We start from the raw sequence: 14,905 nt of genomic DNA on the forward strand, positions 1-14,905 counted from the left end.
GGGAGGCACCGGATTCACCTCTTCCCCAGGGGCTCCAACCGGCCCCACCAGCCCGCTGAAGGAGATGAGGTCTGGTGCTTGGAGAGATTAGATCATCCGGGGAAACCAGTGCTTCTGGCTCTGGTGGTTTCAGCCCGGTGCCAGCCTTGGCTCTCTCAACCTCCTCGTTTGTTTTGCTAACAGCGTAAGGTTTTATCTCGAACCGCTCAGGAAGCGTCTGGGCCTCCTGGGCAGGCACGGCTGGGCCCCGCGGGGCGATGTGGTGGCTGCAGAAGAGGAAAGGAGACGGCAGCACCCACCTCCAGCCCAGCCCCTGCAGGGCTGGGCCAGGCAGGCTGGGGACCTGGCTCGGCGCTGCTATCTGCATCCCTTTGGGAACCGTCTGAAAGCCATTTCCCTTCCTTCCTTGCCCTCAGCAGCTCTTTGATGAACCTGGAGGGAGAACGCAACCTCTCAGGTGCTCAAGTTCTTCTGTCTATCTCCCAGCCTCCATCCTTTGGGGCATTTTTTGTACTTTTTTTTTTTTTTTCTCCTTTATCCTCTCACGGCTGCACAGAGCCGGGGCTGCCCCAGGTCACTGCAGCCCCCCACCACTCCAGAAGCTGACTGGAGTGATGTTGGCTTGGGCATGCTGCTGCGAGCTCAGCAGAGGCACCTGCACCTGCCTGCAGGCTCAGGAGCACGGTGCAGCATTAATTACTCTCCGCGGGTGAGGGGGAATAGGAGGAATATTGTAGTTGTAATGGACAGAAATGAAATTGTCTTGTTGTAGAATTTCGCTTAGAGTCTCCATAAATTGCAGGTTTAGGTGTTGGCAGATGTTTGGGAAAGTCTCCTGCTGTCCTGGGTCAGTGGATTTTCTCAAGGTCGCTCACGTGGAATGAGCTGATAAATGGATCCAGCGCCGAGCTGCAGATGGAGCAGAGGGTTCAGGGAGGACCTGCCCTGATTTCTTCTGCTCCGGAAAGATTTCCCAGTCTGCAAATCAGCTCCTGCACCCCACATCATTTGGGACTGGTGTGGATTCAGCACGGCTGTGGGCACTGGGGATGCAGTGCAGGGGACCCTGAGCATCCATAGGGAGCATGAAAGGGGCGAGGAGCGGGGCAGGTTGGGGTGCTTGCAGCCTGTAGTCCCCGGCCACAGGCTGGGGTGCCAATGGGGTGCAGCCTGCATCCCCTGCAGGAGGAGGTGGCACGGGAATGGGAACCATGCTGTCCCAGGAGGAGGTGGCAGGGGGTTGCATGCAGGCTGTACGACGCAGAGAGGTGACAGTGGAGTGTGCGGAGCACGGTGACTCCTCCGTGTGCATCCATGGGGGCCGTGGTGCTGACCTGGTGCTGACTGTCCACATCCCGCTGGGGAGAGCATCGGGTTTCTCCTGATTGAGGCCCCTGGCCCCGCTGCCACTGGGGACCTCACCCTTTGCTCCTCTGATGACTTGCAAGGAATAACTTTAATCTCTTCCTCTGCATGGAGCCCCTGTGCCCTGCGCTCTCCTCCGTTGCTGCATGCCGGGCTGCCTGCGGGGCTCTCAGCTCCCCAGACCCTCCAGCTGCAGCCGGTTCCTCCTCCCCACCCTGCTGAGCCAGGTGCTGGCCCGCTCCCCCCTCTTCCCTTTGCTTCTCAGTCCCGCCCCCCACCGGCTCTCACATTTACGCCTGCCCCCTCCTTCCCTCTCCCCTGCTCTCTCCCCCTTCCTCCTGCTCCACCCAGGCAGCGATCTCCCCCTTCCCGGTTGCTTTCCCCTCCCCAAACCCCGAGGGATGCTGAGCTCTGCTGAGTCCCTGCTGGCTCCAGCGGGTCCCCAGCGCGATGAAAGCACTGGCTGTGGCCAAGGCGCACTGATTGATATTCCCGGCACCGCTCTGCCCGCTCGGCCGGGCTCTCAGCTGCAGTGCTGCTCCCGGACCCGCCTGGAGCAGGGCCCAAGCCTGCAGCCTGTTTAATCAGGCACCCTGACCGGGGAGGGGGGGGGGGAAGAGATTTCTGCAATGCCAGCATGTGTCCCTGGGCATTTTCTCATCCATCTGCAAGAGGGGAGAGGCGAGGATGCATCTTTGGGGTGGGATGCAGCAGCAGGAGCAGAAGGAAGGGTGTGGAGGGTGGGGTGAGGACAGGGCCGGGACATTTTGGGAGGGGACGGAGCGGAGGCTGGGGTAATGCGAGGGTTGGCGATGTAGGGCAGGATGGGGTGGGGTGGTTGGGGAAGGTGCGTGGAGCAAAGCAGGCAGCTGTGGGTGGGGAGGGCAGCCCCACGGCAGCACGGGGCAGCAGTGGCGAGGTGACCGCTGGGTGCTCGTGTCCGCCCCAAGGCACGGCAAGCAGGGGCTGCCCTTCATGGCTGGTGGGCTCCAGGGCACTCAGGGGCCCTGTGCGACCCCACCAAACCCCTCTTTTATGTTCTTTTGAAAGACAGCTCCGGACCTGAGCCCTAAGGCAAGCCCAAAGCGTTTCCTCCCTCCCCGCCCTCCATGCCCACACACACTGGCCATGCCCACGAATCCCAGGCTCAGCCCCTCTCCAGGCAGAACCGCATTCCTGCCCAGTGCCCTGCCAGCTGGGCCCTCCCGGCTGCGCTTGCACAACCCCGGTGCTGCTCCTGGGAGGCACCGAGGTGGTTGGCGATTGTTGCAGACAGGACTTCCCACGGCCCCCCTCTCCCAAGAAGCAGGCGCTGTCCTCGGCCGGGATGGCTGGACTTGGCTGGGGAAGGGCAGGGTTGAGCTCAGTGGGGTTTGTGCCCTCTGCTTCCCCCACAATGGGGCGAAAAGCCCTCGGCTTCTTCTTGTCACCTCGAGCTGTGGTGTCCATCAGGTCTGCCTGATGTCACCTCTGTGAGCCAGCGTCAGGCCCCTCAGCCCCCCCACAGCGGGTTCCCCATTGACCCCGTCTCCTCTCCAACTTTCTGGAGGATTCAGGAGGCCTCAGTCTTCACCCTGGAGGCCCTTGAGAAAGAAAACTCTCCAAGATCCCTTAAAAACTCATGGTTATTTTACACCGATGGCTTCCACGGTGGGAGCTGCCTCAGTCCTTCGGATGCTCGCAGGATACGGGGTGGGGGAGAGCAGCGACCTGCAGGAGGGCAGGGCAAAGGCCACACATCAGCCCCTAACTTACAGCCCGCTTCAGCGCTCACAGCCATGCCCCGAGGATCCTGCTTGGAGACCACAAAAGGTGCCCCCCATTAGCAAACCCCCCTTCTGAGCCCCTCCTCACCAGCACGGTGCCTGCTCTGCCATCGAGGCACAGCACCGCTGGGCAGCCGTGCACCGCGGCAGGATTCATCAAAGCCATCTTTAGGGCCGTCATTTTGGGAGGGCAGCAATTCGCCACCTCTCCCACAGGACCGATCCTGCTCCATCGCAACCAAGTCGGAGCAGAGTGCCCTGATTCGGCTCCTCTGAGAGATCTCTGAAGGCCCAAGCAACCTGAAAGCCTGGAGCTATTTTGCTCCCACATGGCCTGGTTTTCACATGCTCCCAACTCCCCCATGCTCTTGAGCATCTGCAAAGCTGCTGCCAGGGAGGATCTGACAGATATCAGTCCCTGCTGCGGGGGTACGGCTTGTCTGAACTCAGACTGCAATCCTGCTTTAAACATCTTGCTAATATGATGTCTGATGTTCCCTTACACTAATCTGTTAATCTTTCTGCTTTTTCATCAAATGTGCTCAAGCCCACTAGAAGGGAAATCAGTATTTCAGATGTCTGAAGAGCCCTTCTTTGTTGTTCAAGGCTGGGTGAGACCTTTCAGGGTGTTGTAACACTGATTTAAGGTGCCTGGAGGGGCTCAGGCTGCTTTTCCCCAGGATTTCAAGAATATGACAGTTTATTAGGGAACATCTCTTGCACAGAGCGGAGCTCAAGAACCTTTATTGTCCAGGAATTTTTTCAAGAGCCATGGTCTGCAAGGTCTGGACCAGGACCTGACAGGATTTGAGAACTGGATCAGAGATTAAATTAAGGACAGCAGATCTGCAATACCATTAGGGTGTAGCTGGGATGTTTCTGACTCTCTCACTCATCTGGGAAGATTGTTGTGGGCTCTGCACAGGAAAGAAGTGAAGCAGAAGCCGGTCCTTTGAGATGTGCTCCACAGCCTGGATCCTTCCACTCACTGCTCTTTAGAACTGCAGTTTTACAGGTGAATGGAGAGGGGCAGGCACTTGGGACATCCTCAGGGAGCAAAAAGGACTCTGAAGTTGTGGCCTACAACAGCCTCGTGCTGAGAGATCCTGACACTGGGCGAGACACATTTATTTCACAAGTGTCCTCACCCAGCTGGCTCCCTTCGGTGTGACTCCCCTTGCTCTTCTTGCCAGTCATGCCAGAGACAACACTGCAACAGGCTTTGCACCTTACACCTTCCCTCTTGAGTGGCCTCCTTCAAAATTCCTGCTTATAATGGGCAGTAAAACCTCTCTTGTCCAACCACACCTCCATCTTTCATGTTGGGAACCAGCTCAGGCATGAGACGCAATGCTGGGCAGGATCCTCATTGCCATCAGGCACACGTGGGTGCAGCCCACAACCCAGGGCATGACAAGGGCGCTTCCCTTCTGCCCACACTTTTCGGGTGCAGCCTCCTTTCTGCCCCAGATCCCCCTGAGGTCCCTCCGGCTCCCTGCCCTGTAGCCCTCCTGACTTCCCCCACCATCCCCACCGCCCATCACCATGCAGGTGCTCCCCGAGGCAAAAACACCTCCCTGCTCATCCATACGTATCCCATGGTAGCAAGAGATGCCGGATATAAGGGGACCAAAGCCTGGCCATGTTGCTTGTCTCACCTTTTTGATCACTCCAAACGAGGGCAATAGTTCGTGTCCTACCCTGCATCGTCACCAGGCGCAGCTGATTGCAGAGCACCAACGTCAGGGTTCTGCTGAGGTCCAGAGCTGCAGGGCACAGGCTCGTGGGTCAGACACGATTCCTCAAACAACCAGGAGAAGCTTCTGCCCTTTGCCGGTGGAAACAGAGTTGGTTAGGAAACAGGCTTGCCATTGGGGAGAATTTTGCACTTAAAAAACCAGGAAGAATTGATAATCATTTTGCTCATTTTGACTCAAATCAGTCAACAGAAAATAGATAGGTAGGTAGATAGATAGATAGATATATAGAGAGGTAGATAGAAAGATAGATAGTGAGATAGATAGATAGATAGATAGATTTCCTCATAATTTATAGAGGCAAAATTTCTGGCTGACTTTTTAATTTAATTTTGTAACGAGTACCAGGCTTGAATTCTGAAGTGAAAATTACCTTTGCAAGAGCATCATTTTTTTTCCTTTTTACACTCCCCTTGCCCCGGCTTTGAAACGAGAAGCCCATTTGCAAGAAGATCTGATTTCAGCAAATTGACGTGTTCTCCAAGCAGAGTCTTCTGCTGAAGCATCCCTGGTTCTCTCTTTAAGAGGCCTGAGTCTACTGCTGGGGACCCCCTGCTCTCCTCAGAGCCCTCCGTGCTATCTGTCAGCTCCACTGGGTGCAACTGGGAGCCAGATTAGCTCATTATTTTCCCAGCATTATTTTCCCACTTGGCAGCTGTTGGACTCCTTGAGGGCTTTGTTCAAGTGTTTCTCCCAGTCCTGGAACCTTTTCCTCCCTGGGATCTTCAGATGGTTTTAATGCGATGATGAGACCTCCCTCTGTGTCCCGAGCGATTTCTGCTCTGTACCAACCATCTACAGTATGTCTTTATTATCAGCTTGAAGGTGATAGACATTTCAGGACACCATGGTCAGTACAATTTAGACATTATTCCATAAAGATTATGTCCCCTTTAGATTTTACGATTCACCCTTCTGATGATTTATTTCCATATTTTCCTTTCCAGTCCTCATTTCAAACAAAGAAAAGCCAAATTGCACATCCTTGATGGGCTTGGAGCTCTGATAGGCTGAGAGGTTAGGCAATCTCTGTCCCGAGGCTGTCTAAATGGGTTTCTAATTGCGTTAGATCTTGCTATGAGTTAGATAAATTCGATCTGACCAGGCAGGTTGGCACCGGGCTTTGGCGGCTTCTTTGAGCAGCATGCAAATTTTGGGAGGCTTCAGGGCACCTGTGCGGAGTCAGCCCACATTTTACCCAGACTTATTCATTAAACAGTGCCTCGGCATCTGATGTCCATTTCAGGACGGCTGTTCTGCTATCATTATTTCAGCAGGACTGGTAACACCTCTCCTCTGAATGCAAGGTCAGCACTTGCTAATTGCCAGAAGTGGAAGCCATGCGAGCAGTCACGCAGAAGAGCGAGCAGGTGCTTCTCAAATAATGCCTGCTTTTGGGAAGTGTGATCCGCGTGGATTCCTCTGTGTCTTCCCTGCAGTTGTGGGTTCCTTCTGTGGCCTCCTCTGTCCATAGCCAAGGAGTTAGAGGGTTGTTGGGAAAAACCTCACTTCAGACACAGGGAAAGGGGTGGGCACGAGGAGCAGAGCAGAGCAGAGCCACCAGCCAAAACCTCATGGACCAGAGTGGGACCAGAGCAGGTGGCCCCATTGCTAACGCACCTTATGCGACCACGGTAGATATGGCAGAGGTGGCCCCAGCAAACCGCCTGCGGGGAGGCCAGACGGGTAGATCAGGAACAGGGAAGGGCTGTCCGCCCCATGCAGAACACCAGCAGGCACACCCACAGCTGCTCGGACGAGCTGTAAAGCAGTCAGCTACTGATGGCCACGAGCTGAGCTTGGGTCCTGTTTCCTCACGGTAGAGCCTAGCCCTGAACTGTTCTTGGCAATTATGGTCCTGCTTTCCTAGAGCCTCTGGATTTGGTTTCCATATTCCCCTCAGCATCCTGCTCCGGAGCCTGCGTTGCATTACAGTGGAGCTTCCAGGCACAACACTAACAAATAAAATAATTCCTGCATGCAGCAAAGCCTCTGTATGCAACAAGTTGGAGCTCTGTGGTTTTGGGCACAGTCCCTGTACTTATCTTCTTATTTTTTACTGTAACCAGGGACGTCGCAGAGCTCCAGGTTGCTTTTAAAGGCAAGAGGAGGTTCGTGAATTAATCTGAAGTTGGCTAACTCCTGGGCCACAATGGCTCCCTTGTCACTTATTTTTATATTCTGGGCATCGGGTCTGACATTGCCTTTCACTCGCAGCCCTGTGAGTTGCTGCATTGTGGCGGCGGCCGGGGAAGCAAGCTCCTTTGGCAGAGGGCTGAGAGGCTGGGGAGGCTGAGAGGCCGGGGAGGTGCGGGAGCAGGCAGAGGCTGCTGGACCAGCCCCAGTCCCACTGGCGGGGCAGCAGCGAAGGGGTTAACAATTTTGACGTTTCCACGGCTCCAGCATTAATCCACGCCCGCACAGCTCCTGTCGGCAGGAAAAGGGCGCCTGGGGCGGGTTTTAAGGTTCCTTTTGTGCAAATTGGGATTTCTGGGATTTCTGGGTCAGTGCCGCAGCACGTGGGAGGCGCGGTGTGACGGAGCGACACATGCAGTTGGGGCGCAGCATGCCCCAACCCTGCTCCCTTGTATCCCATTGCCGCTGGTTTGCAAGCAGAATCTGCTTGGTGCATGCCCTGCTGCGAGCTGGAGATGTTTGCAAAGAAGCCGAGAGGTGGGGGGGAGCAGAGGGGGTCTCCTGGGTCCCCTCCAGCAGCCGTGGTCTGTCCTGGGGACCCTCATGATGGAGAACAGTATGAAGGAGCCCCTTGGTGGGGCTGTATGAGGGGGTTGTTGCTGCAGGATGCCGTGGGGGCTATTCTAGAGCAGTAGCAAAGTGGAGGCAGCAGTTAGAAATAGAAAAGCAATAAATACCAGCAAACAAAGTGGGGGGGGAAGCATATAACAATTAGTAGAAATGAGTAGTTTTGGAGTGTAAAAAATTGACAAGGAAAGCCAAAAAACGTTGGGGGAAAATCAATTTTGACAAGCTGAACACAATAAGGAGCACTTTAAAAATGCACTAGGAGGAGGCAGCACCAGCAATTGTCATTTCCAAATGGAGACTGCAAAATTGTTAATTATGTAGAAAAATGCAAAAGTATTCAGTAAATAGTTCTAGTAATTTGGACCGAGACAGAACAAGGCAGGATGCGGTACCTGCCAATGCGCTGATAGCAGAGAAAGACATCCAAAATACCGTCTCCTTGGAACAGCAATAGTTGGAGTAATGCCATGGGCCGACTGGAGCAGCGAGGGGACGCTGGGTGCGACCGTGCCGCCCGGGAAGGGCTGGGTTAAAAGCCCCGGCAGGGGACTCGGTGATGGAAACAGAGCTGACGCCAGTCAGCGCAGTGTGATGGGAAAGGATGCTGGGCAGCGTCCTTGCATGCTGGGTCCAGCTCCTGAGCCTCTCCTTAGGCATCTGCTCCTGGCCACCGCGAGGAGCAGGATCCGTGCCAGACGTGCTGGCGGGGCCACAGCGGCAGGGCTCCAGCAGGGAGCTTCGCGCTCATGCAAGATTACAGCGTGCAGCCGATCGCCCCGGAGTTTGATGAAGACGCTGAGTTGATAATGCTTTATGTTATTATTATTATTATTTTGAATTAACACTATTCATTAAATGTGAGGCATTGTCAGCTAGATGAAGATCTGGTTTATCAGCAGCTTTGGGGAGAAAAGCAGGCGCTGGCTGGGAGTCCTGGTGGAACCAGGTTCTCCTGGAGGAGCTCTTCGGCAGCACGATGGTGCCCGCTGCCATTCAATGTTGCAATCAACGATCTGGAAATAAATATAAAATCACCGCTGATAAAATTTGCAGCTGACATGGAGATTGGTGGAGTGGGAGATCATGATGAGGATAGAGCAGTCATGCAGAGCGATCCAGATTGCTTGGTAAACTGGGCCCATTTAAACAAAGTGCATTTTAACGCAGCCAAATGCAAAGCTGTATGTTGAGAAATAGGGAATGCTGCTGCGTACCCTGGAAAGCACCAGCTCTAAAATGAATTAAGGGTCACACAGCACGAGTAGCTCAGCATGGACCAAAGGGCTAACATTGCCCTCGGGGGAAGAAACCGAGAGGTGGGAGCAGAGGGAAAGCCCTGGTGAGGTGGGCTCCCTGTTACAGGGATCACCCCAATGAGGAATGGAGGGCAAGCCAGGATGAGGGCCACAAAACGGACTTACCGGCTCAAAAACTGCCTTGCAGGTTGAGGCTTGTGGAAGCCGGTTTGTTTAACTTCACAGCAGAAGATCGAGGGGTGCCTTGGTTGCCCTGCACAAGCAGCTTCTTGTGTGGAGAGCACTGCTGGCTGAAAGGCTCTTTAACCTCGCAGAGAAGGGTCAGACAAAACCCAATTTCTGCAAGCCTGTGCCAGACAAATGGAGCCAGTGTCTTTCTGCGACTCCAGAACAAGGCTCTCTGGGCAGAGAGATTCAGCCAGACACAAGCTGCTATTATTGTGGAAGCGCACTGGTCACAGCATGGTGGGGCCCTGAGCCCGGCCGTGCCACGCCGGCTCGGCCCCGCAGCGAGGAGCAGAGCCCGTGCAGGGCCTCCAGGCAGGATCTGGCCTCCGCAGGAGGTGTCCTGCAGGTAGAAGCCATGCCCCTCGGAAGGAGGCCTACAGGGGCCAGGGCTCCACAAGGTGTTTGCTTTACCGCACACACCCCACGGAGCCCTTGTGGTTTGTCTGGGGCTCTATGGCACAGTGAGAGTGGAGGGTTTGAACTGGGCGGGGGGGGCGGGGGGGGGTCATGGTGCCAGCATGAAGGCTCCCAGATGGGCAGTGGGGTTGGAGGAGGGAGCGGTGGGGCAGCACGGCCGGGCACGGCCTGGAAGGCTTCGGTGGGCCTTGAGAGCTGTGTGTGATGAGCTCAGCTCCTGAGCAGCACACGGAGACCTCCTCGGGGGAACTCAATCCCACTCGGGAAGGGTGACACCGTCTGCTTGGGCAGCACTTGTCAACACCTCCCAGGGCAGTCCTGTCGTGGGGAGCCCTGGCCTCCCTCGCTGCAGGTGCAGGCCGCTCCACCTTGCTTACATGCAGTCGAAAGCAGCAGTCCGCCCTGTGCAGAAGGCCGTATGAGCCCCACAGCTGCTGCCTTTGGGCCCTTTCAGCTTCCTCCTCCCCAGCCTCCTTCCCTCAGCCTTCCCTGGCTTATTGGGACTCTTCTCGTTCCTGTCCCTGTGCCTCTTCACCTCACTGGCACACGCGGCCTTGAGCGCGGTGTCCCAAAGGCACTTCTGCTGCAGCCCCGCTGGAGCCCAGCAGCGCAGACAGGTCCCTGGGTGACCTCAAGACAAACATCCTGCTTGTGCATCCTGATACAGACACATTTTTTGTGAGGCTTTGATGCTGCTGATGGATCGTCGACCCATGATCTGCTGTAACCCCCAATCCTTCAGCTAGCCTGCTGCTTCTGTGGTGATTATTTTTCCCAAGTGTGCAAATGTGACAGATATATTCCACATCTGTCATCCGAGCAGTTAATGAAAATACAGGCTAGCAATGGACTCGGGACACAACCCGAAGAATTTCATTTGATACATCGTCCCAGCTGAAAGACCTGTCTTCAGTAATTACTTTCTGAATACGACTTTCTAAATGCTTTGCATCCACCCTGCAGCGAAATGCACTATATTACCGAAACAGAGAAGTACTATGCTGCACCTACACTATTTTCCTGCATTACTTATGAGAATATCATCTAAAATAGTGTCAGAAAACTTCCTAAAGCCAAGACATAACATTTACTGCTCCTCCTCCATCCACGAGGCCTGATGTCTTTTCAAAGGAAGAAGTTCAATGCCTTGACATGTTTGTTTGTGACAAACCTACAGTGGCTGTTACTCATTTCCTTGTTATCTTGTAGGTACTTACAAAGAGTTCTTTTATCTGTTTCAGTATTTTTCCAGGAACTGAAATTAAGCTAACTGTTTTATAATTCTCCAGCTCTTCTTTTTTCTCATCTTTATAGACAGGCGCTATTTTAGCTCTCTTCCACTCTTCTGGAGCCTCCCTCATTTTCTACAAATTCTTAGGAAAAAAAAAAAAAAGAGAGAGAGAGAAAAGAAGCCCTAACAGCTCTGAAGTTACTTAAATCAGGTCTCTAAGCACCTGGGGTGAATTTAATCAGGCCCAACCAACCTAAAAGCAGCTAGCTCATTTAAATGCTCCCTGTGTGTTCCTTCCCTTGGTTAGGTTTGATTCTTTCCCCTTCCTCGTTGGTGCTAGCTGTGTGGGATGCCTGATTGCCACTCGATCTTAGTAAAGGCTGCAGCAGAAAAGGTATTTAGCCTAAATCGTGCTGTCTTTCAGCGTGTTGGCTCCTCTGCCTCCCCACCACGTTCTGGTCCCGTCGAGCAGCTCCTTCCCATGTTGATTTTGTGTGTCATTCTCTCTCGGTGTTTGTGTTCTCATCATCTTGCTTTTGCCCTGTGAACTCGAGCTACCCTTTCTGCTCCTCGGTAATCATGACAAAGAGGGATTTTCTGGAAGGATTTGAGGAGGCTGATGATGCAGCTTAATGGCTGTTTGCGATGAGCTCCTCCCTAGCATGAGGCAAGGCTGGGGAGAGCAAGCGTGAACTAGGGCTTTGAAATGTTTAACGAGCAGACAAGAGAAGCGATTGTGACCCTTGATGGAGAGTCTGTTGCAATGAGAGATGGCAGAGGCTGGGTCAGAGGCTGGAAGGTGAGGAGGGTGTCACCGGAGGCCTTGTGCTGAGCACTGATCCCATTAGAGAGGCTCTCGGCAGAGGTGGGTCTCCGAGAGCCTCAAGGGTGTGTGGGAGGTCTGCAGGCAAAGTGGGGGCGCCTGATGAGGGTGGGGTGGGGGCCAGCCCACCACCCGAGGCCCAGTGCCACCGGGGAGCCTGCCCTGAGCATGCCTGGGGACTTCATGTCCTCCGTGGGTGTCAATGGAGGCTGGGGCTGGAGGAGCCGCTGGGCTAAGGCGTGCAGGGGGTGCTCCCAGCTGGGATGGAGCCTGCAGCCCTGGCAGGGGGCTGGTGCTTCTCCCTGCTGCTGCCAGGAGCTCTGCCTCCATTTTGGGGTCAGAACTGCTGACCCCCTGCCCTGTATCATTGCCTGCTGCCTGGCTGACACATGGGCTTATCTCTTCTTCCAGTTACCTCATCGCCGAGTGACATTCTCTGCGGCCAGCCAGGCCCAGGACCTGCAGGACCCCTCCCAGCACAGCTACTACGACAGTGGGCTGGAGGAGTCGGAGACCCCGAGCAGCAAATCATCGTCGGGACCCCGCATCGGGCCGCTGGCCCTGCCCGAGGACCACTATGAGCGCACCACGCCTGACGGCAGCATCGGGGAGATGGAGCACCCCGAGAATGGTAGGTGCTGGCGGCATGCGGCTCTGCACCCTTCCTGGGGACCTCCTTCGGCCTTAATGCCTCGAGGCCCGGGTCAGGACAGGCTCACCCTGTGCAGTCTGGTGGGGCTGGGGGGCTGGAGCAGAGGCGAGACTGAAAGCAAGGGAGCAGCAAGGATGCGGTGGGGTGGGGAGAGGGGTGAGGGCAAGGAGGTCTGGGAGGAGGCCAGGAGATGAAGGGGGGGGCAAGGGCTTGGCACAACGTAGAGAGAGGGGTCCTAGAAGGCTGCTCTGAGATGGCAGCGAGAAGGCTGTAGCCCAGCCAGTGGTGAGGTTGCAGCCGGGGTCCTGTGGGTGCCAGCTCCCACGGCAAAGCAGAGGGCAGGGGAAGCCCTGTGGCTCCAAGCCCCCAGGGAGCAGAGGGAGGAGGAGGTTCAGCGGTGTAGGGAATGCATGGAGTGAAGGATCCAAGAGCAGGGGTGGAAGAGCCGAGGGTGACAAGTCCTGTCTTTGGAAGCCTTCGGGTCCCCTCTGGCTCGGGTCCCTCTGCAGCTGAGAACCCCCTGACAGTGCCAGCAGCCTCACGGTGGGACAGCCGGCTTTTCCCTGCTCTGGCACAGCTTTGCCCCCGGTTCTGCTCCTTGTGCTGCCTCTGTGCTGCCTGCCTGGCTACCCACAATCAGCCCACTCCCTGAGCTATCTTCTCTGGCCAGCTTAAGTTGCTTCCTTGGACTTGGCTCTGGCTGTGCACATAACATCTACTTTCCTGTACCTGCTGCCTTCTGTGCTCTTGTACTGAGGGGGAGCTTGCAGTGGAGCTGGCAATTTCAAAGGAACCTCTGGGAGGGGAAGGAGAGGTAGTGTGAAGGGTCTTCCCAAAGTCTCCTACTTCTGGGAGTATCCTTGACTTTGGGACAGGGCTGGGAGTGTGTTCAGATGGTCTCAGAGCTGGAAATCTGCTGGGTCCCTTTCCTGAGGAATGTGATGTGGCCAGAGCAATTTGTGGTTCTGAAGGTCTAGCAGAGCATCTGCCCCTTCTCCCCAGGTGCATTCCTGGGGGAATGCTGGAATTCCTGTGCTGTGATTGCTGAAGCAATGCAAGATGGTGCCAGGTCTGGCAGGACTCCCAAATCCGTGCATTGCTCCAGCAATATGAGGCACCCTCCTGTCTAGGAGTGTATTACAGACTCCTTTCTTCCCTAAAGTACCAGCCAGTCTGCTGGGAAGAGCAATGTGGAGACTTTCCTGGAACCCTGCTGCAGGGCAGTGGTAGTGGGCTCCTCAGGTGTCCTTGGGTACCAGCCATGTGCATGTGGGAGGCTGAAGGCAGGCATGCAGAGAGCTGCAGGTGGCTGCCCTGATGGGTGTAGGAGGAGTGGTGGTGGCTGTGGGGCTGGGAGAGGAAGGCTGGAGCTTTTGAAGGGGAAGGGTGACCCGGAGAAGATGAGGGAGGCGCAAGGTGAGAGAGGAGAACCTGGAGGGGCTGTGGCAGAAGACAGAGGGTGGGCAGTCTGTAGTTACTGCAGTGTTCGGTGCCTCCCTGAGGGGATAGCATGGAGATAACAGACCTGTGGGTGTTCAGAGGACAGGAGTCACCACACCCCACCACAAACAAAGCCAGGCAGGACAGAGGTGTGCACAGGCTCCTAGGGACGCCCCTAACCTGTTCTGCTCCCTGCACGTGGCAGCCGTTGGCTGCTCCGGTGCTGCCAGCAGCTGTCCTGCCCTCCACAAACCCAGCTCCATGCAGAGGCCGTGGCAGGGCACAGCTCTGGGGATTAACCCTGTAGTCCTGGTGCACTGCAGATAATCTGGCAGAGGCAGCTCAATGACTGCGAGTGGCTGGGGTCAGGGCTGTGAGGGGAGCCTGGCGCTGGGCTGTGCCGTTTGGCCATCATGAGGTACCCGTTGTGTCGTGTTGGTTTGTTGGGGCTGTGTTTCCCATAGCCTGCCTCAGACCTTGCTGCGACATGGGATGTGTCTCCTTTGGCAAGGGTTAGGCCTTGCCCCCCAGCAGCAGTGGTGTCGGACCATCGTGGTCCCATGGGGAGAATCCCACTGTGCTCCTGGAGCCACTCGAGCAGCAGCAGCCCCACCGGGGGGGCAAGGCCCTGTTCTCGTGGCGCTGAGGAGACTAAGCTGCTCTTGACCTTATATTAAACCGAAGAGACTAATTGGATCCCACACACCCTATCTCGCGGCACGAGCTCAAGACTGACACGACTGTGCATTTTCTAGGCTTTCATCTAGTTATAAATATCCAACATAACAGGGCTTCCATTGCTTTCTCCAGGAGATTATCCCTGCAGCCGAACCAATCTGATAAGCAAGTATGCAAGGCTATTTATAGCTCTTCAACTGGAAGACAGATCCATGCCTCTTCTTTGTAGATGGTTCTTCACTTGATTAACACACAAATCAGTGTCCTCCTTTTTTGGACACCTTTTACTCTGCAGACTGCAGTAAAATGCTGTATTGCAGGGGCTGAGCCAGGTCCTGTTCAGGAGGAATTATGATGTTACTGATGGAGACTTCTCCAGTATCTTGGCACTGACATGCCAGCTCCCCAGTCATCACTGGCATTTGTCATCCCTGCTATTTTATCTAGCTGCCCACTGCTTCCTCCCCTGCATTTTGCCACTCTGTTGCCCACTCCTGTGAGGATGCTGGGCTTGGTCTCCCACTTG

General features: G+C 55.2%; 1 protein-coding gene across 1 annotated transcript in view; it reads left to right on the forward strand.

The window, feature by feature from the left end:
* The window catches only part of PCDH1 (protocadherin 1), a 48,234-nt gene that overhangs the window by 11,170 nt on the left and 22,159 nt on the right, over nt 1-14,905 (forward strand). The window contains 1 exon segment of the mRNA XM_040573410.1: nt 12,021-12,240. Coding sequence (XP_040429344.1) covers nt 12,021-12,240 — 220 coding nt within the window.

Source organism: Cygnus olor, chromosome 14 (assembly GCF_009769625.2).
Source record: "Cygnus olor isolate bCygOlo1 chromosome 14, bCygOlo1.pri.v2, whole genome shotgun sequence".
In the NCBI taxonomy this organism is placed as follows: Eukaryota; Metazoa; Chordata; class Aves; order Anseriformes; family Anatidae; genus Cygnus; species Cygnus olor.